Below are 27197 nucleotides of genomic sequence, written 5' to 3'. Positions count from 1 at the left end.
AGAAGAAGAAGAAGAAGAAGAAGAAGAAGAAGAAAAAACATTGTAGGTACCTCCTGAGAAAAAAACACACTTTGTAAATATGTATGTATCAATATTTTGCCGAGCCTAGAGTGTGTTATGAAGAGTGCAGAACTTCGTGGAATTTTCCCCAGAGTATGTGTCATGCTGATGTACTAATGAGCATTGGGGGTTTAATTTGTCTCCTAAAAGAGCTGGGTTAAGTTAAACCCTGACTATCTTCAACATGCGGACGGGTGTTAAAAAAAAAAAAAAAACTTAGGTACGTGAATGTCATTAGGTACCTATTTTATTATTACCTAATTAACTCACAGAGTTCCATAATATTTACCCGATAAATAGAAGAAATAGAACACCTACATTGGTAGGTACTCCCACACTCCACTTGTAAGTATACAGGTACGAGGTATGTACCTACTTAGGTACGTACATTTTTGTTATTAAGTACCTACCTATCTACTATTAGCTGTACCTACAAATAGAACTGATACCTACATATCTATAGTCTTCATTGTTTAAAAGTAAAAACAGTCCTAAAATTCATCCTAGCATTTCCTACCTAGTACGAACCTCCTTCAAAAGGTTGGAGGTAAAAATATACCTACCTACCTAATTCTTGTAATCTAAAGTTAGCGAGTTATAGGTACATAGTAAACCCGTAAAGTTTTTCCTAAATAGTGAAAACTATAAGCAAGCAATAAAATTAGTACAAACCTCCTTCAAAAGGTTGGAGGTAAAAATACCTACCTACCTAATTCTTGTAATCTAAAGTTAGCGAGTTATACATAGTAAATAAACCCGTACCCCGGGCGGGAATCGAATCCGCGGCCTAGCGCTTACAAGGCAGACGCACTACCAACTAAGCTAACTAGGCTGGCTACTATAAGCAAGCAATAAAATTAGGCGCTTTGCTTTTAACGAGGCCCGTAAAAAAATCCATTGATAACGTTACGCACGGTCAAGATATCACATTTTCAAATTCCCGCCACTCGGAAACTGATAACTCATCGATCCTCTGTTTGCCGCAGTATTTGGTGGCGTCGGACATGTAGAGATCACCGGTGAGGGATACTTGGACACTGTCCGCCACGCAGTCTACACTCTGCAATAAGAGAAAGTTGTACTGGATTTATTTGGTTTTAGCAACCTCCTTGACCGATTGGGTATCACACTAGGCTTGCACGCAGGAGGTTCGGGTTCGATTCCCGGCGGGGCCGAGGTTTTTTCGGCTCTGTGCTTGGAGTTCGTGGTGCACTCAGCCTTGTGAGGACAATTGAGTAGCTACTTGATTCGAGTAGCGACCAGTGATGACATTACGACATTACGAGTGTAAAAAGATGATTGAAATATGGATATTGATTGCAAAGGAGGCAGTAGGCACTTAGTAATGTTGTGATATCCACAAAGAATGGTGATGGCAGACACTAAATAAAAGATCATTTTATTTATCTGCCATACACCGGAGTGATGGCCTCTAGCCATGTAATATAGGCTCGTCAAGAAATGTAGTCAATCATCGTGGTGACTTGTGTTTATTCTTTAAAAGCATAATATATAATATGTAGTTGCATAGAGAACCCTTTGTAAAGCTGCCAGCTAGCTAGGCTGGTTAGGGTTAGTTGGGCGCTCAAATACTTCTTCTTCCTCTTCCTACGTCCTTCCTCCTCCTTCTTCTTCTTATCTTTTCTTTGCTGTGCCATGATGTCCCCGTTGACCATAATAATAGTTGTAGCCTACTGCTGGAGTAAAGGGACTTTTCAGTCCTATGCGAGCAGTATAAATAAGCACTATTATTATTTTTCTTTCGGGAAATTTTGGGATTACTCTATACATACGAGATTTACTTACGGAAACCCTTTTGAAAAGTGAAATGGATTCAAATTAGGTGAATCAGAAATGGGTTTAACTCAAACTGAGTTTGTTACCTCTGCCATTTAGTACATTTAATGGAAGTATCTCTTCTTCTTTGCGTCCCAATAGACCAGAGGACCTCCGGAATCAGCCTGAGAAAAACAAGAGTCGTGATTAACTCAAACTGAGTTTGTTACCTCTGCCATTTAGTACATTTAAGGCCAGCAATGTACTTTTTACTGTGAGAATTTGACCTCACTGTTCCCCACTGCTGGGTTAGTACATTCTTGTACATTTAACTCCGACAATGCAGGTACTTTTTATTGTGAAAGTTAGAGACGAGACCTAGCGTTGTGATCTCCACCAATAGTACATTCTAGTAATCTAGTTATCTAGTACATTTAATTTGAACAATGTACTTTTTATGGTGAAAGATAGACCTTGTGATCTCGGCCAATAGTAGGTACATTCTAGTACATTTAGATTGGATAGTATACTTTTTTATTGTGAAAGGTAGAGACGGTGGCATCATCCTTGTAGGAGACTCCTGAACCAGCAGCCAAATAGAACCTGTGGGGACCCCAGAGAATACTGGACGTGAGATTAGGATTGAAGTTCACAGCCCCCCCTGGAGTTTGCTTTTGAAAGCAACTTTGGATTACTATATGTATTTTTATTTTTTCTATAAGAAAATCTACCTATGTACTTAAATTATTACAGACTAATGTACATAAATTAATTCGACTGATTCACATATTTTTTAGTGAGGGGGGAAAAAACTCATTCGTGTGCCATTACCCAAAAGTGAGCTGAAAACAGAGGGGTGCTGCAAACGCCAACAGACATCATCCTTGTAGGAGACTCCTGAACCAGCAGCCAAATAGAACCTGTGGGGACCCCAGAGAATACTGGACGTGAGATTAGGATTGAAATTCACAGCCCCCCCTGGAGTTTGCTTTTGAAAGCAACTTTGGATTACCTGTGTATTTTTATTTTTTCTATAAGAAATTCTACCTATGTACTTAAATTATTACAGACTAATGTACATAAATTAATTCGACTGATTCACATATTTTTTAATGAGGGGGGAAAAAACTCATTCGTGTGCCATTACCCAAAAGTGAGCTGAAAACAGAGGGGTGCTGCAAACGCCAACAGTTGAGCTCGATTTCGAAAAACACCCATTTTGTAAGGTCTCCGGGCTAGAAAGGTAATTTATCACTACTGTTCCCCGTGACACTTTCCACATTCACTCGAACCTATTTGACACAGATGTGAAAATCATTGTCGGGAAACCTAGAGGAATGAGATGGCTGAAAATTTATGCGAGGTAAGTATGCGCTAGGTACACATTCAATTCATTAAAACAACATGTGTGATGAACAGCTTTGTAAATATTACAGCTCCCCTAATCATGTGGATATGACAAACATATTACTCATATCAGTGCACATACGGATTAGTGAACTCCATGTTGTATTAGGTCTAATTATAAAACAATATCTCGTTACCGTAAACCCGAGCGCTTGGTAAATATGCCTGAAAGAGTTGAAATGGTACCTATTAGAGCCTATTATATATTAATCCTATTGGGATAGGAGGCCAATTTAATATTACTCATCCGTCTATATTTTATGAAAATATATGGGTACCTCTACCTACCTGTCAAATAAGTCTGAGGGAGTTGCCAGCTTAGTTAGCTTAATAGGAGGCCAATTTAATATTACTCATCCGTCTATATTTTATGAAAAAATATGGGTACCTCTACCTACCTGTCAAATAAGTCTGAGCGAGTTGCCAGCCTAGTTAGCTTAGTTGGTAGCGCGTCTGCCTTGTAAGCGCTAGGCCGCGGGTTTATAGGAGGCCAATTTAATATTACTCATCCGTCTATATTTTATGAAAAAATATGGGTACCTCTACCTACCTGTCAAATAAGTCTGAGCGTAAATCAGACTTTTATGTTACCTATACATTTTAGACTTTGTCTCTAAGAATGAAACATCCCATAAATATGCTGAGTCTACACTAGATGACCAATGAAACATAATGAAATTATGTATAATACGTATATGTAGTAGGTATCTTAAAGAGTTAACCCCAGGACATTCTAGCAATGCAAGCTGTGAGGTTACCACCAAACCAAACATCTAGGTACCTAGCAATTCAAGCTGTAGGTAATTGAAATAAAACAGTTAAATTTATCCTACCTTCAGATTCAAACCTAGGACTTTCTAATCAAACTTTCTAGCCTTTCGAGCTAGGGTGTTACCCTTAAACACTTTTTTTTTTAAAAGAGGTTTGACAGAGGGAACTGTAACTGCTATGGTCTTATCGTCCCGAAATCGAAGAGAGAAGGAAGACAGGATAGGAAAAAGCCAGCCGTTCCGAGAACGAACATTATCCCATCAGGATAAAATCCGCCCCGGGCGGAAATCGAACCCGCGCATACAAGGCAGACGCACTACCAACTAAGCTGTTATGAGTTAGTTCCGTAAATTTAAAAAAAAAAAAAAAAAAAAAGTACACACATATCTAGGTACCTATTTTTTACTGTGACATTTTTGTTTTCTTCAAAAAGAAGCTTTTAGAAATGCAGTTAATGCAGCCTAGGACAACAGTTCCAAACTTCCGGTATCATCCCAATATCCACTCTTTTTTTTAAGAGGCTTGACAGAGGGAACTGCAACTGTTATGATCTCATCGTCCCGAAATCGAAGAGAGAAGGAAGACAGGACAAGAGAAAGCCAGCCGTTCCAAGAACGAACATTATCCCATCAGGATAAAATCCGCCCCGGCCGGAATCGAACCCGCGGCCTAGCGCTTATAAGGCAGACGCACTACCAAATAAGCTAACTAGGCTGGCATATCCATTCTTAAATTTAATTATTTTCATTATTTGCCTAGGTACTTTGGTAAATAATAATGGTTAAAATTATTTAGTACCTAACTTACCAGTTATTAAATAGTTGCTATTCCTGTCGGTGTCTCATATTTAGGTTGACGAAAAATGATGTCCTGGTTGTCTTAACAGGAACACTGTTTTAACTGAATTCAAGTTCGGGGAGGGAGGTTATCCCCCGCGTATAGTTTGAACTTTCGTTGTGGGTTAAAACATGCAACGTTTCGGTGACAATACTTCCCTAGTACCTGCTCGCCATTTCCTGGGACAATGTGGGCATCGCACAAAATTTTCTCCCTTTATTCTGACCACTCACGACACATGCCAACCTCAGTGGTGCAGTTGTTAACGCATTGGACTTTGGATCTGGAGGTTGGTGGTTCGAGTCCACGTCAAGTCATAAAATTTATCTAGGTGTAATAATCGGGGAACGATATTTGTGACAAGCATTTAAATATGTTTGTCACAATTAAAAATTCCTTTCTTCCACTCACGACATCGACAGTCCTAGGTCTGTCAGACCGTGCGAGAGACTACGGTCGGAAGCTTTTTCCGTCACACAAGACGGTCTGAGCGTGCGTGGCACAGAGTCTGCGCAGTAGAGCTGCGTAATGCGTCATACGTTTTTTGTTTACACAAAAAACATTCAAAAAATGTCGAACTGCGAACTGCGACTGCAAGTGAAGAAGTGAGAGGAGAGAGAATTTTATTTCTTTTGTTACTTGTTACAAGTAGTAATACAAGTTTAATCTTACGTTCGAAAGTTCAAGTTCTTATATAGAGAGATTTTTATCGCTAGGTAGACCTTAATCTCGCGTCTCTTTTATCAGTGTGTAGTATGTGAAGTGTAGCCAGTGGTCAGTAGACTCAGGACTCCCGGCCGAGATGGACTCCGATCTTGGTTTTCGCATGAACGGGTCTCTTCCGGCGGAGAAAGCCAAATGTTTTCCCGATCCGTTCGGATTAAACACTGTCGACACCACAGGAGATGCCTCACCAAATTCTATGTTGCCTCTACAGGGTAAGTGCTTTTTCCACATCAATAACTGTTAATGAAGTTTATTAGACCAACCTCAGTGGTGTAGTGGTTCCAAACTCAGTGATGAAGTGGTTCATGCATTGGACTTTGAATCTGGAGGTTGGTGGTTCGAGTCAAAGTCAAGTCAAAAAGTTATCCAGATGTAGGTATTATTGATGATGAAGTGGTTCATGCATTGGACTTTGAATCTGGAGGTTGGTGGTTCGAGTCAAAGTCAAGTCAAAAAGTTATCCAGATGTAGGTAGGTATTATTAATTGAGAATGGGAAAGTTATCCAGTTATCCTGCATACATTTTTATTTGTCATTGTTGGAGTTCACTTTGGTGTTGTTTTTAGTGCAGTCTGTGCAGTAGCCTCTGTTAAAGCTCCCTAAAGTTCAGTCAAAAAGTTTTGTACAAATGCCAAACTAAACATACCTACCTTTCCTTGATCAACCGATCATGTCCGAACTTCGGCCGATTCTCCCGAAGACGACCACGATCATTCCGCTGTCGAATAACGACATTTGTGTGACGTCACTGATCAAGGAGAAAATCCGAGAGTACATGATGAAGGGACAGGCGAAGGAGGTGGATCCAGGCGACGAGGCTTCCCCTATTAAGGTGAGTAAATGTATGTTAAAAATCTGGTGTGAACATCACACGACTTTCCTTATCCTATTGAATGATGCTTATTTGAGTGTTCTTTTACCCCAACTTTTACAATATCTCGAACCGTTTTGTCGCTATAGCTGAAAACCGCCAAAATCGGTCGAAATCTGTCCAAAAGCGGTCAAAATACCGCCAACCGCAGCACCTATCTCAACCAAACGTTTTGAGTTGCATCCTTGTCACATTTGTAAACTCCATACCAAATTTCAAGTCTCTAGCTTATACCGTTCCCGAGATATTGTTAAATTGCACCGAAAACCGCCAAAAAGCGGTAAAATGCCGCCAACCGTTGCACCGGTCTTAACCAAAAGTTTCGTGTCGCATCCTTGTCACATTTGACAGCTACATACCAAATTTCAAGTCTCTAGCTCTTACCGTTCTCGAGATATTTTGTTTACAGACAGACAGACACACAGACACACAGACAGACAGACAGACAGACAGACACACACACGGACCAATGGCTGAAACTTTGTATTTAGGCTCTAGGTACCTCAAAACGTGTTTTGGCACTAAAAACTGACCATCGAAAATTTGACCCGATTACATTACTTTCCTTCCTATAGGATAAGGAAAGTAAAAAGTGGTAAGGAAGGATGTACCTAATTCATAATGATAATGATGTGAGTTGTTTCTTTGTGTTGCAATGACACCTAGCAGCCTGTGAATCATCTTTGTGTTGTTTATTGTGGGGATGTTTGGATTTAATCTTTTGTTTATTCCCATGATATTTTATCTTTACCATGTTTAATCTCTTTGCAAGCACATTCATAGGTTCAGGGGCTGTGGCTACATACAGAGCTAGGCCAGGCTTTACTAACTTGAAAAATAAAAAGTAATAAAAAAAAAAAAAAAAAACATTTTCAATCATAGTTATTAGTTTGTTGTAATCAATTAACCATCACCTCACAAAAATACAGTCATCATTTCTGCTTTGTTTAAATGGTATTTTTAATCAACTCGAGTAGGTAGTCCTGGTAAAATAATGAAGAAATTGGACTGATTGCAATAGGTACATATTTTCTCATTACCTACCTACCTAGTAGTCCTAGTATAGGTTCCCTATACTTGTTAGTAATAGAAAGTAAAAAGAAGAAGATATTTTGTCCATGAAACATATCACAAGATCTTACTTGGGCTTTTTGCCAGAAACAGAAGAGCAAAATATTGTTGAGGAAATTCAATGTGCAGACAAGTCAGGCATGACACAATGGTTTGCTCTATGCGTCTGTTACAGAATTGCAATCTATATTTGTGAATGCATAATTTATGAATCACATTACCAATACTGAAATGTACATTTTCTTACCACGAGTTACATATGTAGTGAAACAATGCTATTTATTTTGCATAGCTTAAAGTGAATTTGACCATTTCTTGTATTGTGTCAGAGATCACACTTACACAATACAACAGAATTACCCAATGTTATCATTGTGCCCTTGAGTGAAAACACAAAGGAGGAAGAAATAGGAAATATCATTCATTAATTAAAAAATCATCACTCATCCCATCATACATTAGTTTTGAATTTGATAGGTAATTTGAGTTTGTAGGTATGTACCACCTACACAAAATTATTAACTGGTACTCAGTATTAAGTAGGTTAGTAGGTACTTCTCTACTTCTACATGTACCTAGGACCCCTAGAATACTAATCTATTTTTATTTCATCATTATCAGTTTTACAGCTCATTAGGTAATAGGTACCCAATAAATTAAAAAAAAAAGAATTTCTTTATTTATTTGTTTTCTCCCATAGGTATTTTTTTCAATTCCTTATCTTTCTCTCTCCCTGTGTTTATTTTCATTCACGGGTAGGTGGTACGAGACTACGAGGTACTGAATTTCTATTGTCATGTTTTTCATACAAAGCACATTTTCTTTGTTTATGAAATGCAGTGGCATCGTAAATAGAGATAATGTATGAAACAGATAAATTTACTTGATATGGCTTATTTATAGCTCAGGAAAACAATGCTGCCTTGAACCTAACCTTGAGTCTCCTCAAGTTATGCATCTTGCCAACATTTCTTATGCTTATGTAGGTATAAACAGTTTGCTTTTATAGGCTTTTTGCTATTGATTGCTCATGCTTTCGTAGTAAAGCTCTCCATCTCCAGCCTGACCTGTATTCCATAGAAAATCCGCTTCAAACGACTTTGTATGTGTTTGAAATAGTGTGAAATATCTACGTACTCCTATGACCTTGCGTGAAAGAGATTTGACCGAGGTGGTGATTCCGAGACGTTTTTCAAGGTATTTAAGGCTTGGAAAAGCATTTCCTGGTGATTTCCAAGGTATTTACCACCTTGGAAAGCATTGGCTTGTGGTTTTCAAGGTATTTACCGCCGTGGAAGGTATTGTCACACCAGATTTTTTTCAATGTTCATAGAATTTGACTCAGTTGTATCTTGTCTTGGTGTGAGTGAAAAACACCTCCGTGAGGTGAAGTTCAAACGAGCCTATTCTAGAGGGCCCCCTAAGTCGATTTTAGAGATCCTTTTTAGAGGCCTCTGAAGGTCTATTTAAGAGATTCCTTAAGGTCCATTTTAGAGTCCCAGAAGTTCAGTTTATAGTTCCCTTGAGTTTTTTTAGAGGGCCCTAAGAAAGTAGTAGGTAACCGTATTGGAAAGTTCTCGCGTTGGCCGTTCTTTAAGTGTAAATATGAGTTGAAAGCGTTCTTTATAGCGTGAATTTAACTTGAAAGAAAATCCGGATGTTTGCTGTAAAAATAAAAAAAAAAAAAAAAAAAAAAAAGTACACACATATCTAGGTACCTATTTTTTACTGTGACATTTTTGTTTTCTTCAAAAAGAAGCTTTTAGAAATGCAGTTAATGCAGCCTAGGACAACAGTTCCAAACTTCCGGTATCATCCCAATATCCACTCTTTTTTTTAAGAGGCTTGACAGAGGGAACTGCAACTGTTATGATCTCATCGTCCCGAAATCGAAGAGAGAAGGAAGACAGGACAAGAGAAAGCCAGCCGTTCCAAGAACGAACATTATCCCATCAGGATAAAATCCGCCCCGGCCGGAATCGAACCCGCGGCCTAGCGCTTATAAGGCAGACGCACTACCAAATAAGCTAACTAGGCTGGCATATCCATTCTTAAATTTAATTATTTTCATTATTTGCCTAGGTACTTTGGTAAATAATAATGGTTAAAATTATTTAGTACCTAACTTACCAGTTATTAAATAGTTAGACCTAATACACCGCATATAACATAACGTGGACTACGGCGCGAACGACCCAATAATGGTTAAAACCCCTAAGCAGTAAAAAAAAAAAAGGTTGTTTAAAACTTTGGAAAGCTTTTTTTTCTTGGTGATTTTCAAGGTTGTTTATAGCCTTGGAAAGTATAAAATCCGCCCCGGCCGGAATCGAACCCGCGGCCTAGCGCTTACAAGGCAGACGCACTACCAAATAAGCTAACTAGGCTGGCATATCTATTCTTAAATTTAATTATTTTCATTAATTTGCCTAGGTACTTTGGTAAATAATATAGTACCTAACTTACCAATAAGTTATTAAATAGTCGCTATTCCTGTCGGTGTCTCATATTTAGGTTGACGAAAAATGATGTCCTGGTTGTCTTAACAGGAACACTGTTTTAACTGAATTCAAGTTCGGGGAGGGAGGTTATCCCCCGCGTATAGTTTGAACTTTCGTTGTGGGTTAAAACATGCAACGTTTCGGTGACAATACTTCCCTAGTACCTGCTCGCCATTTCCTGGGACAATGTGGGCATCGCACAAAATTTTCTCCCTTTATTCTGACCACTCACGACATGCCAACCTCAGTGGTGCAGTTGTTAACGCGTTGGACTTTGGATCTGGAGGTTGGTGGTTCGAGTCCACGTCAAGTCATAAAATTTATCTAGGTGTAATAATCGGGGAACGATAAATATGCTTAACACAATTAAAAATTCCTTTCTTCCACTCACGACATCTACAGTCCTAGGTCTGTCAGACCGTGCGAGAGACTAATACGGTCCGACGGTCGGAAGCTTTTTCCGTCACACAACGATAAATATGCTTAACAAAATTAAAAATTCCTTTCTTCCACTCACGACATCTACAGTCCTAGGTCTGTCAGACCGTGCGAGAGACTACGGTCGGAAGCTTTTTCCGTCACACAAGACGGTCTGACAGCATTGGTAAATAGGGACGTAGGGACCATGAAAGTAAAAGTTCCAAAAAGGGTACCTAGGTTCATAACTGGACAGCATTAAGCAGAAAAGAACCATCCATAAGGCAATTCCCCTTATGGATGGTTCTTTTCTGGTTAATGCTGTCCAACTAAGGTCCGGGTTTATTAGGAACAGCACTACAGGTCTATGTTCAAATAAAATTATTGTTGACTTTCTTTTCTTGTTTCAAAAGGTTTGATAGAGGGAACTGGATAGGAGAAAGCCAGCCGTTCGCACTGCTACAGATCGCAAAACTTTTTCAATTCAATTTGGAAATGGGAAAGTAGAAAATCATATTTCTGTTACGATAATACACATTTCTTTGTTTGTCTGTGAACATTTTTTGCCCGCTTCTTTATATTGAAAATCCTCCGCGGAAGTCTGCCAGTCGGAATGGCGGGTAACTTTCGTCCCTGAAACGAACGTAATCATGTTCGCGGTTCTTTTTGCTAAAAATCTTACAATATTTGCTTAGATGTCTTTTCCGTCTGTTTTAATTTTAATGGTCAGGTCCCCTATCTCAGGGGACAATATTGTGACATGTGGACAGAGTGAACGTTCAATAAGATAGAATAATATTATGTACCTATCTATTCTGATATAAGTGGATACTTAGTACATATTCCGATATATTATGTGGATTATAGTTATAGATATAGTGATCGCTAGTTTATATCAACGGCTCGTGCTTTATTTCTCGTTAGTTTTGAAATTCTTGGAATATTTGGTCGTCGTCGTCAGATGGAAACACAAGTCTCACCTATTTCCTGTCACTTTGAAATATATCCAAGTACATACATAGTACCTACATATGTATGTAGGTATTATGGAAACACAAGTCTCACCTATTTCCTGTCACTTTGAAATATATCCAAGTACATACATAGTACCTACATATGTATGTAGGTATTATCGTATAAATCGATTTATCTCGGTATCTAGAAGTCGTAGAAGAAAAAGAAAAATTCCGTTGGTCCTCATTTTTCCTGCTTTATGACTTTGAAAGATCACCCAAGTAAGCGCAACTGATCTATTGAGAATCTTCTTGTAAGTGAGTAGGTAGTGAGTAGGATCGAGTCATGATATGATTATGTACTTACTATGTACTCTTTAAAATAACTACTTGACGTGGTATTAAAAAAACGTGGTAAAGTTGTAATGCTTTGACGAACACTGAATTTGTGACAATATTGTGACATGTGGACAGAGTGAACGTTCAATAAGATAGAATAATATGTACCTATCTATTCTGATATAAGTGGATACTTAGTACATATTCCGATATATTATGTGGATTATAGATATAGATATAGTGATCGCTAGTTTATATCAATGGCTCGTGCTTTATTTCTCGTTAGTTTTGAAATTCTTGGAATATTTGGTCGTCGTCGTCGTCAGATGGAAACACAAGTCTCACCTATTTCCTGTCACTTTGAAATATATCCAAGTACATACGATAGTACCTATGTATTATCGCCGCATCTTACCTAGCTTCTTCTAATCTGCTTCCTCTTCCCTCTCTCTCTCACTCTCTTTCTCTCAGACATTTCTTTCCCTCCCTCTCTCTCTCTCTTTTCTCTTTTCCTCTCAGTCATTTCTTTCCCCACTCCCTCCCCCCTCTCTTGCCTTCTACTCTCTCACTCACTCTCTCTTTCCCCCTTTCTCTCAGATATTTCTTTTCCTCTCTCTCTCTCCTCCTTTCCCTGAGACATTTCTTTCCCACTCTCTCCCCCGTATTGTTTTTTTGGTGATTGTCAAGGTAGATACCAGGAAGTAATTCTGACATTCTGACAAGGCTACGAATTGGACATACCCGGCTTAACCACTCCTTCCTCTTTACAAAATCTCCTCCCCCTATGTGCGAGTGTGGTGAACCACTCTCGATAAGACACCCTATCTGTTCCTGCCCAATCCATGAACCGGTGCGCCGCACATATGATCCTCCTCCATCCCTAGGCAATACACCCACCAGTGTGGACTCCGTCATGGATTTCTTGACCAAATTAGACCTAATACACCGCATATAACATAATGTGGACTACACGGCGCGAACGACCCCATAAGGGTTAAAACGCCCAATTAGTAAAAAAAAGGTTGTTTAAAGCTTTGGAAAACTTTTTTTTGGGTGATTTTCAAGGTTGTTTATATTATAGCCTTGGAAAGCATTTTCAGGGAATTTTTCTTTGGTAATATGTACATACTCGAAATAGGTGACGTTTCCTCCGTTAACCGATATATACAGGATGGAATCAAACTCTCTGTCCCGTGTGTTACTTTTTGCTTCAGATTCTTGAGGCACGACACCCTGTAGGTATAATCCCGAGATAGACGTATTTAACTTCATCGTTTATCTATTTTTGAGAGGTACTTGAAACTAGAAAACTATTTGGCATTAAGATAGGCAATCAGGTACTCGTGTCATTATCATACTCAATAGGAACAAAATCACCATTTTGCATCAGTCTATGATCTATTTGTGCGAGTTCTTTTACTCAGATTCTCAGTTCTTTACTGTCTTATTACTCTGCTTCTAAATTGAATAACTAATTGAATAAGTGGTAGTTGTAAGGGTTTGATGGCAGAGATTGCCTTAGGCAATAATCACGCCCTATTGTAATTTTGTAATTATTTATTACAATAAAGAGTTATTATTATCTTGCTTTTCGGGTGTGCTTCTGAGCTGTGCTTGATCTACGGTTTGAATCCTAGTGGTTAGATGACAACAACGGCTTATTTTTCAGCCACTTTCATTTGTGGCAAAGTTTTCAGTTTTAACTTTTAACCAAATTCCATAGTGATTTATAATCAAGAAGTGCGCAAACATGCCCTAAAACATAGTTGAAGTGTTGAACCCTTGGAAAAAAGGCAAAAACTTGATTTTTTGAAGAAAGAAAAGTACAGTGGCATCATCTGAAATATACCCTTGGAAAAAACTCCTGGTAATATGTACATACTCGAAATAGGTGACGTTTCCTCCGTTAACCGATATATACAGGATGGAATCAAACTCTCTGTCCCGTGTGTTGCTTTCTGCTTCAGATTCTTGAGGCACGACACCCTGTAGGTATAATCCCGAGATAGACGTATTTAACTTTATCGTTTATCTATTTTTGAGAGGTACTTGAAACCAGAAAACTATTTGGCATTAAGATAGGGAATCAGGTACTCAATAGGAACAAAATCACCATTTTGCATCAGTCTATGATCTATTTCTCCTAGTTCTTTTACTCAGATTCTCAGTTCTTTACTGTCTTATTACTCTGCTTCTAAATTGAATAACTAATTGAATAACTTTTTTTTTATGTGTAACTCTCAAGACACTACTACCTAAGTGGTAGTTGTAAGGGTGTGATGGCAGAGATTGCCTTAGGCCTTAGGCAATAATCACGCCCTATTGTAATTTTGTAATTATTTATTACAATAAAGAGTTATTATTATCTTACTTTTCGGGTGTGCTGCTGAGCTGTGCTTGATCTACGGTTTGAATCCTAGTGGTTGATGCGGATGAGAATACGGATGACAACAACGGCTTATTTTTCAGCCACTTTCATTTGTGGCAAAGTATTCAGTTTTAACTTTTAACCAAATTCCATAGTGATTTATAATCAAGAAGTGCGCAAACATGCCCTAAAACATAGTTGAAGTGTTGAACCCTTGGAAAAAAGGCAAAAACTTGATTTTTTGAGGAAAGAAAAGTACAGTGGCATCATCTGAAATACCCTTGGAAAAAACTCGAAAAGTTGAACTTTTGGAAAACGAGAAAAAAACAGTGAATTCATCTGAGGAACGTTTTAGCAGAAGTTGGCTTTCGTTTCGGCCAAATTGAAATGAGTTCCCGCGGGTTGATCCCGAAAGTGATCCGATATTTCAGCATTGAGGATGATGACGACGCAGGTAAAGTACTTTTGATTGACACCTATCTTTTGCTTATTTGCTGAACTAAATTAAGTGTTCTAAAGCTGCGTCCACAGATCCACACATAGTCGACGTCAAATGAAACCATACACTGCCTCGACGACATAGATTCACCTCGTCGATCGACGGCGTCGACTATGTGTTATGTGTGGACAGTTGGACACAGCTTAAGGTTAGACTATTCCCTGCTGTTGAGAGCTGAAAGCTCGAAATCACCAGTGTCAATGACTTTTTATGTCTCAGTTCCCGCGGGTTGATCCCGAAAGTGATCCGATATTTCAGCATTGAGGATGATGACGACGCAGGTAAAGTACTTTTGATTGACACCTTTGCTTATTTGCTGAACTAAATTCAGTGTTCTAAAACTGCGTCCACAGTTCCACACATAGTCGACGTCGAATGAATCCGTACACTGCCTCGACGACATAGATTCACCTCGTCGATGGACGGCGTCGACTATGTGTTATGTGTGGACAGTTGGACTCAGATTAAGGTTGGACTATTCCCTGCTGTTAAGAGCTGAAAGCTCAAAATCACCAGTGTCAATAGTCAATGACTTTTTATGTCCATGCAGTTGCCATCAGAGTCGAAGTTTTTAGGGCCTGTGCTTGGAATACGGGGTCCACTTGACTTCGTAAGGACATCCATTTCTTTATCTAGATGTGCCTATATGATTGTTTCATTTCTTGATCGAGGTTTGATCTGTCATACATAAATTTACTTGAAACTTTACATTTAAAAGATTTCACAAATTTAAACATTATGTTTAGATGTGTAAAATTAATAACCATCCGTTCACATTGCCCTGCTCTGAGAGCGTTCCTAATCAGCTCTACGGAATATACACGTTACATGGAGTCGAAGTTTTTAGGGCCTGTGCTTGGAATACGGGGTCCACTTGACTTCGTAAGGACATCCATTTCTTTATCTAGATGTGCCTATAGGTATGATTGTTTCATTTCTTGATCGAGGTTTGATCTGTCAGTACCGACATAAATTTACTTGAAACTTTACATTATTTAAAAGATTTCACAAACTTAAATATTATGTTTAGATATGTAAAATTAATAACCATCCGTTCACATTGCCCTGCTCTGAGAGCGGTCCTAATCAGCTCTACGGAATATACACCTTACATGACATGTTGACATGTTCCAATCTATAGAAAACCTTCACAATATTCATGTCTTGATAAAAATATTGTGTGACATGTCAAGTATTAGTTACTCACATAATGCGAGGTGGAGATGGAGACGAGAGTAGAGCAGACACTTTTCCCGAGATTTGGTGATGCATAACGGACGAAAAAATTTCATGTCCCTCATGAAAAGAATTTTGATGTATTTTGATATAATATCCTATAGAAAACCTTCACAATATTCATGTCTTGATAAAAATATTGTGTGACATGTCAAGTATTAGCTACTCACATAATGAGAGGTGGAGACGAGAGTATTATAGAAAACCTTCACAATATTCATGTCTTGATAAAAATATTGTGTGACATGTCAAGTATTAGCTACTCACATAATGAGAGGTGGAGATGGAGACGAGAGTATAGAGCAGACACTTTTCCCGAGATTTGGTGATGCATAACGGACGAGAAAATTCCATGTCCTATAAGAGAAGAATTTTGATGTATTTTGATATAATATCCCCTCGCCTTTTCCCGTGTACAGACGGGGTCGGTGTTTTTCGATCCTCAATCAGCCCTAGGGTGATGAGGACTGATTGCTCTTGGGTTGACATTTGGTTTTGGCTGAAGAATTTTACGAGCGGATGCCCTTCGCACTCAATCTTTGCTAATTCTTTAGCAAGTCAAATTTCAAGCTGGTATGCGCTCTGTAGTCCGCCGCGCGCCTGGCCAGACTCAAAAAAAAAAAAAAAAAAAATACTCCCTGTTTAAGGTCCCCGAGCCTGATAGACATACAGGAATTTCGTCAGAAAAGTCATTGAAATGCACTGTAGTTACAACATCGTCATGGTTGTGATCGACAAATATTTTCGAGATCAAATATCGTGCATCCGCGACTCGTTAAGTCAACAAAACGAAATTTTTATCGCCCATATTTTTCATCAGAAAAGATTACACGAATATCCACTGCTTGAGTACTGACGGGAGCTATGCCATTAACGTCTCAGTAGTCTGCTGTGAGTCACAATATTGCCATGGTGTAAATTCGTCTCCAGCCTGTGAATAGTTTACCCTATGATACTGACGGGAGCTATGCCATTAACGTCTCAGTAGTCTGCTGTGAGTCACAATATTGCCATGGTGTAAATTCGTCTCCAGCCTGTGAACTGTTTACCCTGTGAAAATTTTACTTGTATAGGCGTGGAATATTTAGTTCAAAGTCTATCCTTTCTTTGATCGAAGCCCTCAAACAGAACTACATAGTAGGATTTTATTTGAGTGGTTTTCTAAGCTCAGCTCTTATTCGAGTGTTGAGAGTGTCGAATTCAATATTATTAGGTGAAATGAAGAACTTGAAAGGTACTTTTTGAGAAATAGGAATAGGGCACCCCAAGATAAGACCAATTTTGAGTTCTAGTAGGTGGTTTCTTTTTATATTGGTCCCATTTCATCCCGGTCACGTTTATTCGAGATGAACACCAATCGAGCTGGTAAGTTGAAAACTGTTGCTTGCTGAATTGTTATCACGCTATTTGACATAGTGTCTCGTTTCCAGAAGATACTTGGTGATTTGACTGTTGGTGATTTTTTCCCCCTCTTTGTTGTGTCGTTCGATTATTGAATGGTCAACTCCAAACGTCTGGTGGATCAAATTGTCTTCAGTCTGACTTAAGAGCGAGAATTTTTGTTCACAAGTAGGTATGGTTGTAAAGCTGTGTCCACACATAGTCAACGCCTGTCGATCGATGTCGACTGAAACCGTCCACACTGTTTCGACAACATGGATTCACCTCGTCGATGGACGGCCGTCGACTATGTGTGGTCTGATGCTCTTGGAAGTTCTTTCAAATAAACACTGTATTTTTATTTCAAATCGACATATCTGTGTCAAAACATGTATCTTTGCACGTTGAAAATGACAAGTGCAAAGTTACTGCACAGCTTGCAAAACACCTTCAAAGTATGGAAGGGGGACTTAAAAGTGTCTCGAAGTCTTCCCATGCCCTTGTCATTCTAATGAGAACCTGACTAGAACATGCTATCGCGTGCTGCCAGTCTCACCCTATCAGCACATACACGGATGTGCTGAAAATTTGGAACAGATTGACTTTGGAACTTTGTCTCATATCAACAATACCAATAGAGCCAGTTACCAACTAGAAAATCAAAGACGGGATCTCAAAGACAAAGACTGCCAGCCTACTTAGCCGAGTTGGTAGCGCGTCTGCCTCTACCCTATGAAAATTTTACTTGTAGGCGTGGAATATTTATTTCAAAGTCTATCCTGTCTTTGATCGAAGCCCTAAAACAGAACTAGTAGGATTTTATTTGAGTGGTTTTCTAAGCTCAGCTCTTATTCGAGTGTTGAGAGTGTCGAATTCAATATTATTAGGTGAAATGAAGAACTTGAAAGGTACCTTTTGAGAAATAGGAGTAGGGCACCCCAAGATAAGACCAATTTTGAATCCTAGTAGGTGGTTTCTTTTTAAATTGGTCCCATTTCATCCCGGTCACGTTTATTCGAGATGAACACCAATCGAGCTGGTAAGTTGAAAACTATTGCTTGCTGAATTGTTATCACGCTATTTGACATAGTGTCTCGTTTTCAGAAGATACCTTGGTGATTTGACTGTTGGTGATTTCCCCCCCCCCTCTTTGTTGTGTCGTTGGATTATTGAATGGTCAATTCCAAATGTCTGATGGAGCAAATTGTCTTCAGTCTGACTTAAGAGCGAGAAATTTTTGTTCACAAGTAGGTATGGTTGTAAAGCTGTGTCCACACATAGTCGACGCCTGTCGATCGATGTCGACTGAAACCGTCCACACTGTTTCGACAACATAGATTTACCTCGTCGATCGACGGCCGTCGACTAGGTGTGGTCTGATGCTCTTGGAAGTTCTTTCAAATAAACACTGTATTTCAATTTCAAATCGACATATCTGTGTCAAAACATGTATCTTTGCACGTTAAAAATGACGAGTGCAAAGTTACTGCACAGCTTGCAAAACACCTTCAAAGTATGGAAGGGGGACTCAAAAGTGTCTCGAAGTCTTCCCATGCCCTTGTCATTCTAATGAGAACCTGACTAGAACATGCCATCGCGTGCTGGCAGTCTCTAAAAGTGTCTCGAAGTCTTCCCATGCCCTTGTCATTCTAATGAGAACCTGACTAGAACATGCTATCGCGTGCTGCCAGTCTCACCCTCTCAGCACATACACGGATGTGCTGAAAATTTGGAACAGATTGACTTTGGAACTTTGTCCCATATCAACAATATTTCCATTGGAAATAGAGCCAGTTACCAACTAGAAAATCAAAGACGGGATCTTATAGACAAAGACTGCCAGCCTAGTTAGCTGAGAAAATCCGCTTCAAACGACTTTGTATGTGTTTGAAATAGTGTGAAATATCTACGTACTCCTATGACCTTGCGTGAAAGAGATTTGAACGAGGTGATTCCGAGACGTTTTTCAAGGTATTTAAGGCTTGGAAAAGCATTTCCTCGTGATTTCCAAGGTATTTACCACCTTGGAAAGCATTGGTTTGTGGTTTTCAAGGTATTTACCGCCGTGGAAGGTATTGTTTTTTTTGGTGATTGTCAAGGTAGATACCAGGAAGTAATTCTGACATTCTGACAAGGCTACGAATTGGACATACCCGGCTTACCCACTCCTCCCTCTTTACAACGCCCGATGTGCGAGTGTGGTGAACCACTCTCGGTAAGACACCTTATCTGTTCCTGCCCAATCCATGAACCGGTGCGCCGCACATATGATCCTCCTCCATCCCTAGGCAATACACCCACCAGTGTGGACTCCGTCATGGATTTCTTGACCAAATTAGACCTAATACACCGCATATAACATAACGTGGACTACGGCGCGAACGACCCAATAATGGTTAAAACCCCTAAGCAGTAAAAAAAAAAAAAAAAAAAAAAAAAAAAAAAAAAAAAAAAAAAAAAAAAAAACAAAGACAACTAACTACCTACATGAGCTTTCAGCTGGGTATTGGAAAATGTTTAGAATGAGTATCAAGAACATTCAGAGCCAGCCTAGTTAGCTTGGAGAGTAGCGTGTCTGCCTTGTAAGCGTTCTCTCTATAAAAAAAAAGTTAAAAAAGGCTATGAAAAAAGGCCATAAAAAGTTAAAAAAGGCCGAGTAAAGGAATGGAACTGTCCCCATTTGTTCGCTTTCGAGTGTACCTCATTCGTATGCTGTGTCCTTGATTTCGTGTTGTGAATTTCCATTTTTTTTATCCCTCTTTTCCCGTTACGTCCCGTTTCTTGGCTTTATGAAATGGAATCATGTGATGGCATTGCTGAGGTTAAGGCCAAAGGGCGATGACGTACCTATGGAGGTCTGTGACTGGAAATGGAGCTCGAAATAATAGCCTCAAGGAGCAAGGAGAGGAAGAGAAGAGGAGGAAGAAGAAGGAGGAGAAGAAGGAGGAGAAGGAGGAGAGGGAGGAGAAGGAGGAGAGGGAGAAGTAGCAGAAGCATTAGTAAAAGAACGAGGAGGAGGAGAGAAAGGAGGAGAAGGAGGAGAGGGAGAAGTAGCAGAAGCATTAGTAAAAGAACGAGGAGGAGGAGGAGAGAAAGGAGGAGAAGGAGGAGGAGAAGAAGGAGGAGAGGAAGGAGAAGTAGCAGAAGCATTAGTAAAAAAAGGAGGAGCAGGAGAAAAAGAAGAAGAATTGAATTGAAAATGGTCCCTCATTTGCCAAGTCCTGAGAATGAGGACGAAGGAAGAGGGGATCGAAGAAGAAGAGGAAGAGGAAGGAGGAAAGTAGAAAGGACAAGAAGTTTTTTTTTACGACATTGATTTCGGATGATCTTCGCATGATACTTATCTACACTCTGAGCTTTCTCTTGCAAAGTTGCAGACTCGTAAATAATAGAGGGCAGTAGAAAGTAGGCTAACATATCAACAATATCAAACTGAATGTAATATAAAACTTCATCAGGTCAACTGATAGTGTGCTTCGTAGAACTTCGTATCAAAATATGCATAAATGCATGTTCAAATTCTAAATACGTCATATACCTATGTACCTTTAGAATCAAGACTGTAGGTACTTCATCAGGTCAACTGATAGTGTGCTTCGTAGAACTTCGTATCAAAATATGCATAAATGCATGTTCAAATTCTAAATACGTCATATATGTACTTTTAGAATCAAGACTGTAGGTATAATTATTATGTATGTATGTGGCCCACCTCTGTGGCCGAGTGGTCGAGAGCACTGACTCTCAACCTGGAGGTGCTGAGTTCAAATCCTGGCCTAGGCGGAAATTTTAACCAAATTTTTCTGTTCTTGTATAGACATAGACGTGGATGTAAAAGAGTGTTTGTTGAAGTAATGCGAAAGCAGTGCTTTTTCCCCCCTCAAGATATTTATTTTGTACCTATATAGGTATCTACATATGTATTTGTATTTAGTCTTTGGCGAGCGCTCAATTTTATGTAATTCCTATATCCTATCAAAATCACAAATACGTCATTGTATAATTTAACATAACACATGTCTGTGTGCTGTCGTCAATACCAATGTATAAGATAAGATATAGGATTTTTTTTTGTTTTTGTTTTGAAAATTATATAACGTTACTTAATTTATTCAATTCTCCAACTGTACCATATTCCTGCTCCGTCCTCACACTCAACTACCTGATAGTAAATGGCTGGCCCAAGAGTTAAATTTAAACTTGAATCTTAGATTGTAGTCCTGGTCATTAAGAACTTGGACTATTTAATCAGTTGCATAAGATATTGATGAACTATTTAATCAGTTGCATAAGATATTGATGAACTATTTATATTTAATCAGTTGGATAAGGTATTGATTTCTATCGACCACCTGCAATGAGACCGTCTTGGTTGACTTACGTAACATATAAGCTATGAAACCTATCAGGTTTCAATCTGAGCGGCCAGAGTTAAATAAATTCTAATCTAATCTGTCTTCTTACCACGTTGATGTTTTTAATGTATTTGTGGAATAAAGTTGGTGGTGGTGGTGTTTGGTGGTGGTGTAGCGGCTTCAGCTGTAGCCGAATGGTGATGGCAGCCGAGTGTTGATAAAGTTGAGTTAGGTTTTCCTTTCGGAATTTCCCCTTTTCTGAAGGTCTCTTCATTTGTATTAGTATAAGTGAAGGCGGTCTCTTCCTGATCCCTTGTGTACCGCGGCCATTTCAGTTTAGGACCATTGCACTACTTACCTAATCAGATATACTTACAGGTATATAAGATTTGATATGATTTTTACCCATCAGAATAAGAATACAGTGAAGGCGGTCTCTTCCTGATCCCTTGTGTACCGCGGCCATTTAAGTTTAGGACCATTGCACTACTTACCTAATCAGATATACTTATAGGTATATAAGATTTGATATGATTTTTACCCATTAGAATAAGAATATGTGCACACACGGAATTGATAAGGAAGATTTGATAAGTAAGTACTTACCTATTGCCTATTGCTACTGCTACTTTAATAATGCGTTCAAGTGGGTGGCACACACGGAATTGATAAGGAAGATTTGATAAGTACTTAACTATAGCAGCTACTGCTACTTTAATAATGCGTTCAAGTGGGTGTTTACCTAATCAGATATACTTACAGGTATATAAGATTTGATATGATTTTTACCCATCAGAATAAGAATACGTGCACACACGGAATTGATGAGGAAGATTTGATAAGTACTTAACTATAGCAGCTACTGCTACTTTAATAATGCGTTCAAGTGGGTGTTTTGGAAAACACTGGATTCCAAAACATGGTAAATATTAACTGCTTGATCCCAAGGAGGCCGTTAATATCTCACTTGTCACTTGTCATTTTATCATATTCAGTTCATTTTACTTGTACCTGAGTTATTGCCTGTAATTATGTATTGATTACATAATATTTTTTCCTTAAAAATATTAACTGCTTGATCCCAAGTAGACCGTTATCTCACTTGCCACTTGTCATTTTATCATATTCAGTTCATTTTACTTCTACCTGAATTATTGCCTGTAATTTTGTATTGATTAAACAATATTTTTCCTTTAATCAATATTCACAAGTATTGTTATTTCAATAGGTAATGACCGATTTATGTCTGTTTTCAATTGCTTATCATAATAATTACTCACAAAATATTGACATCTCTCTCATCACATATTTAGTGGCATTGATCTCTTGAGTCCAAATCGCTTATTTTTCACTGAATTGAAAAAATCATCTGATCCTTTTCCAGATACCTACTCGCAGATTCCAGATACATAGGTAGTCTAGGTATTCGTCTGGGATATCTTTGGACATTTGATATTCTCGTATTATTTCGATCTCTTGAGTCCAAATCGCTTATTTTTCACTGAATTGAAAAAATCATCTGATCCTTTTCCAGATACCTACTCGCAGATTCCAGATAGGTACATAGGTAGTCTAGGTATTCGTCTGGGATATCTTTGGACATTTGATATTCTCGTATTATTTCAACCGCGAGGCACCTATCATTAAAAACCACATACCACAGTCCACACCTTGCACACCAAATTCTCAAGAAATCTGATGAAGGCAGACCGAATTTTTCAATCTTTATTTATCAAGACCATTTTTTTCCAGACCAATATTGATTGCCCAAGGCATTCGTTGTCTCTCAGCGAATATCTTCGTACATATGCATGATTTCATGAAAAGATCTCATTTTGACATTCCTGTCATGCCTTGGTTCGATCATTATATCCTTATATAGAACCTGAAGCTGCTGGAATTAGCTACAGCTTTTTTTCAGAGGCGCCTCGTTTCTTTTTCCAAGGCACCCATTATTTAAGGAAATGCCTATTTTCTTTTTTTAAAGGTGCCTATTTTTTTTCCAAGGCGCCTAATTTCTTTTTATCCGAGGTCCCCATTTTATGTTGTTGGTTAGGACTTGACAATATGAAATTTTCGCTCACCTCTCTAGACTTCTCAATGTGTGGCTCGGTCGCTCAGTTGTATTGGGAACGGGGAATATGAATATCAGAGGTCGAGGGCTCGATTTCCGTCCGGGACGGACTTTATCCTAAACAGATACGGTTCGTTCTCGGAAAGGCTGGCTTTCTCCTGTCTCTTCTCTTTGATTCGGGACGATAATACCTCAGTGGTTACAGTTCCCTCTATCAAAACTCTTGAAAGAACAAGAAAAATGTCAAATAATATCTAATACTTACCGTATCTCGTATTTCATTTGTAGTTATTAAACGTATCTCTTATTACATACCACACCTTGCACACCAAATTCTCAAGAAATCTGATGAAGGCAGACCGAATTTTTCAATCTTTATTTATCAAGACCATTTTTTTTCCAGACCAATATTGATTGCCCAAGGCATTCGTTGTTTTTCAGCGAATATCTTCGTACATATGCATGATTTCATGAAAAGATCTCATTTTGACATTCCTGTCATGCCTTAGTTTGATCATTATTTCCTTATATGGAACCTGATTACCTGAAGCTGCTGAAATCAGCTACTGCTTTTTTTTGTTCGAGGCCCCTATTTATTTTTTATTCTTGAGGCGCCTATTTTTTGTTGATTATGATTTGACAGTCTACAAGTTAGGGTAAAAGAACACTCAAATAAGCATCATTCAATAGGATAAGGAAAGTCGTGTGATGTTCACACCAGATTTTTTTGTTGATTATGATTTGACAGTCCGAAGTTATTTTTATTTGAAAATCAAGAAATTATGTACCTCTCACCTCCTGCTTTTCTTGTGACCATCTTTCTCTCGTGACTAATTGTTTTTACCAATCAAATATACAAGACCTTGGTTAAACATCAAGAGCAAAGGGACTTTTCAATCATATGCTGACTTGCTGGTAGTGTGGTAGTATAAACAAGGTATATTTTATTCTTTTCTCGAGATCCCAAAGTGTGGCTCAATCGTATTGAGAAGTGAGGTTCGAAATATCAAATTATCAATTTGATGTATGAACATGAAAATATCATATTTTACCTGCCTCCCATTTCTCTCTTTTCAGGAAGTGAAAGTCCCCAATTCAATGGACCCAAACTGGCCAGCAGTTACCCAGGATCTTCGGGGAATCTCCTGGCAGGGGAAGAGCTTCGAATCCCGGAGCTGCCCAATGAAATATCCGCTCCCTACGAGGTACCTCAGTTCCCTATTGAGCAGATCGAAAAGAAGTTGGCCATTCAACAGCGGATGAGTCAGTTGTAAGTTTAGATGAAGTCATATTTTGAATTTTAAAAAGTTAGGGTGAGTTGGGGTAATTTTAAGACATGTGAAATTTCAAGACAGATCGAAAAGAAGTTGGCCATTCAACAGCGGATGAGTCAGTTGTAAGTTTGTATGAAGTCATATTTTGAATTTTAAACAAGACAGGGTGGGTTGCGGTAATTTAACATCGGATTCTTTCCCCTCACTATGGTTGTACCACCGATGGCCCAATCGGTTGTGTCTGTGTTGAGACAAATGCAGTTTTGAGGCAACAACTTTAATTTTCTCAAATGACATTATCACATGCTTATGATTTTTTTTTTTTTTTTTTTTTAAGGGGTGGTTTTTCCTCCGCAGCTTTCTCCATATAAACAACATATGGCGAATTTTAAAACTTTAAAAACCCAAGTAGCGCCGCGCCGGGAAGAGGTGGAACAGTGGAAAGTTTAGCAGGCACAATTTATTTTCTCATGATCTTGTTGGCGTTATACCTACCGAACGATAGTATTAGTATTAGTAGTATTAAAATGTGCTTCATTTATTATATTTGTACATAAAATTACATAGTACAAAATAGATTATAATATTACAAACTTGCCTATCTATGAAGTTGCTCATGGTCTGGCGCAGACTAGCCAATAAGGACTGGACAGTCTGCACCACACCACAAGAGGAACGATTAGCACAACCCCCAAACTAAAATGCCAAGAGAACTTGGCATTTTGTCCGATGGAGGGAGTTGCATTAATACATAACAGAAGAATAATCAAATGAGCAAAAACAAATAATCAAGAAATATGAAATAAAAATCAGATAAATAAAAAATAAAATAAAATGATGACACGAAATTGAAGCTTGAGCTTGTGCGTTTTTTGAATTCTTAGAAGGTCTATCTCCAAAATCTCTAAATTTGCTATACTTAGTGACTTTGTGTTTTTTTAAAGCTCATTTTATTTATTCATTGAATTAATTTGAATTAAAATCTTCATCATTTAAGTTCTGTTATTTTCGTCTAAAATTCAGGAATAGTGTTTTTCTAATATCAGTAGTGCCCGGAAATGACTTGGGAGTCCCGTTTTCCGAGCAGAAGGCTACTAACATTGTGGTCAAATTCTCTAATAAATATTGAAAAAATTCCATTCCTCAGCTAGGGTTGAACCCGCGCCCTCTGGTTTACTAGGCGAAGTGCTTGTTGCATTGAATTTTGCCAATTTTCATGAAAATCGGAGATACCGTTCTAGAGTTATTGCGGAATAAACAAACTTTACAGAGAATCTAGAGGAAAAATAGCCAAGTTGAAATTTTAGAACTTGGCACATGAATCCATGAAAGTGATGTTCTTGATGTTCTGCAGTATTTCCTATGCAGTCGTGTTGGGTAGTTTGTGTACCGTTTGTAACTATGTCACGTTATGGGCGATGCACTTTCATTAAAAATTGGAAAATTACACAACAGGGAAACGGACACACTACGCCATGTGTGTGAGGTCGCGCTTCGCGCTCCCGGGGCTTCGCCCCTGAGACCAAATATCGTTCCCGAATCTTGTTAGTCCTGAGAATGAGGACGAAGGAAGAGGGGATCGAAGAAGAAGAGGAAGAGGAAGGAGGAAAGTAGAAAGGACAAGAAGTTTTTTTTACGACATTGATTTCGGATGATCTTCGCATGATACTTATCTACACTCTGAGCTTTCTCTTGCAAAGTTGCAGACTCGTAAATAGCATGTGAATAGTTGATCCCATGTGATTTTTCACGCGGAATCGAATGGTGCTACTTTTAGCACTCTCTGACTTACATTTGAGAAGTTGCGGGTTCGATACTCCCCTGTGTCAACAAATTTCCCTTTTATTACATTTTTTTTATTTTCTATTTCTTTTCAAATACCTACGTATTCTGCAAATGTAATAGAAAGTCGTGTGATGTTCACACCAGATTTTTTGTTTTGTTTTACTTAATTTATTCAATTCTAATTCTCCAACTGTACCATTCCTGCTCCGTCCTCACACTCAATCAATCAAGATATAGGAATACAGTGTAAAGTAAATTGTGTAATCTAGATGCACTCAGTAATCATGAGGTCCAGGTATCCCCAGTGGCAGTCCCGCCCCCCCCCCGGACATTTAGGGACCCCTAAATGTAGGTACGAGTATATACTGAAAGAATCTACCCAAAATTTAGAGCATCAATCCCCCCCCCCTGGTCAATCTAAGATTGCTTAATCCAAGGTTAGCCACTCACTTATCAAGTAGACCTGACAGGTACACCTGATCAGGTCCGCCTGTCAGGTC

General features: G+C 38.7%; 1 protein-coding gene across 1 annotated transcript in view; it reads left to right on the top strand.

The window, feature by feature from the left end:
* The first annotated feature begins 5440 nt into the window (after window positions 1–5440).
* Window positions 5441–27197, top strand: part of LOC103509162 — a 40007-nt gene continuing 18250 nt past the window's right edge. Inside the window, exons 1-2 of the mRNA XM_026823553.1 lie at window positions 5441–5789; window positions 24716–24908. Of these exons, the coding sequence (XP_026679354.1) occupies window positions 5654–5789; window positions 24716–24908 (329 nt within the window). The 5' untranslated portion in view covers window positions 5441–5653. The remainder of the gene's footprint in view (window positions 5790–24715; window positions 24909–27197) is intronic.

This window comes from Diaphorina citri, unplaced genomic scaffold (genome assembly GCF_000475195.1).
Source record: "Diaphorina citri unplaced genomic scaffold, Diaci psyllid genome assembly version 1.1 scaffold471, whole genome shotgun sequence".
Lineage (NCBI taxonomy): Eukaryota > Metazoa > Arthropoda > Insecta > Hemiptera > Psyllidae > Diaphorina > Diaphorina citri.
This window is presented reverse-complemented; position numbering and strand designations above follow the sequence as displayed.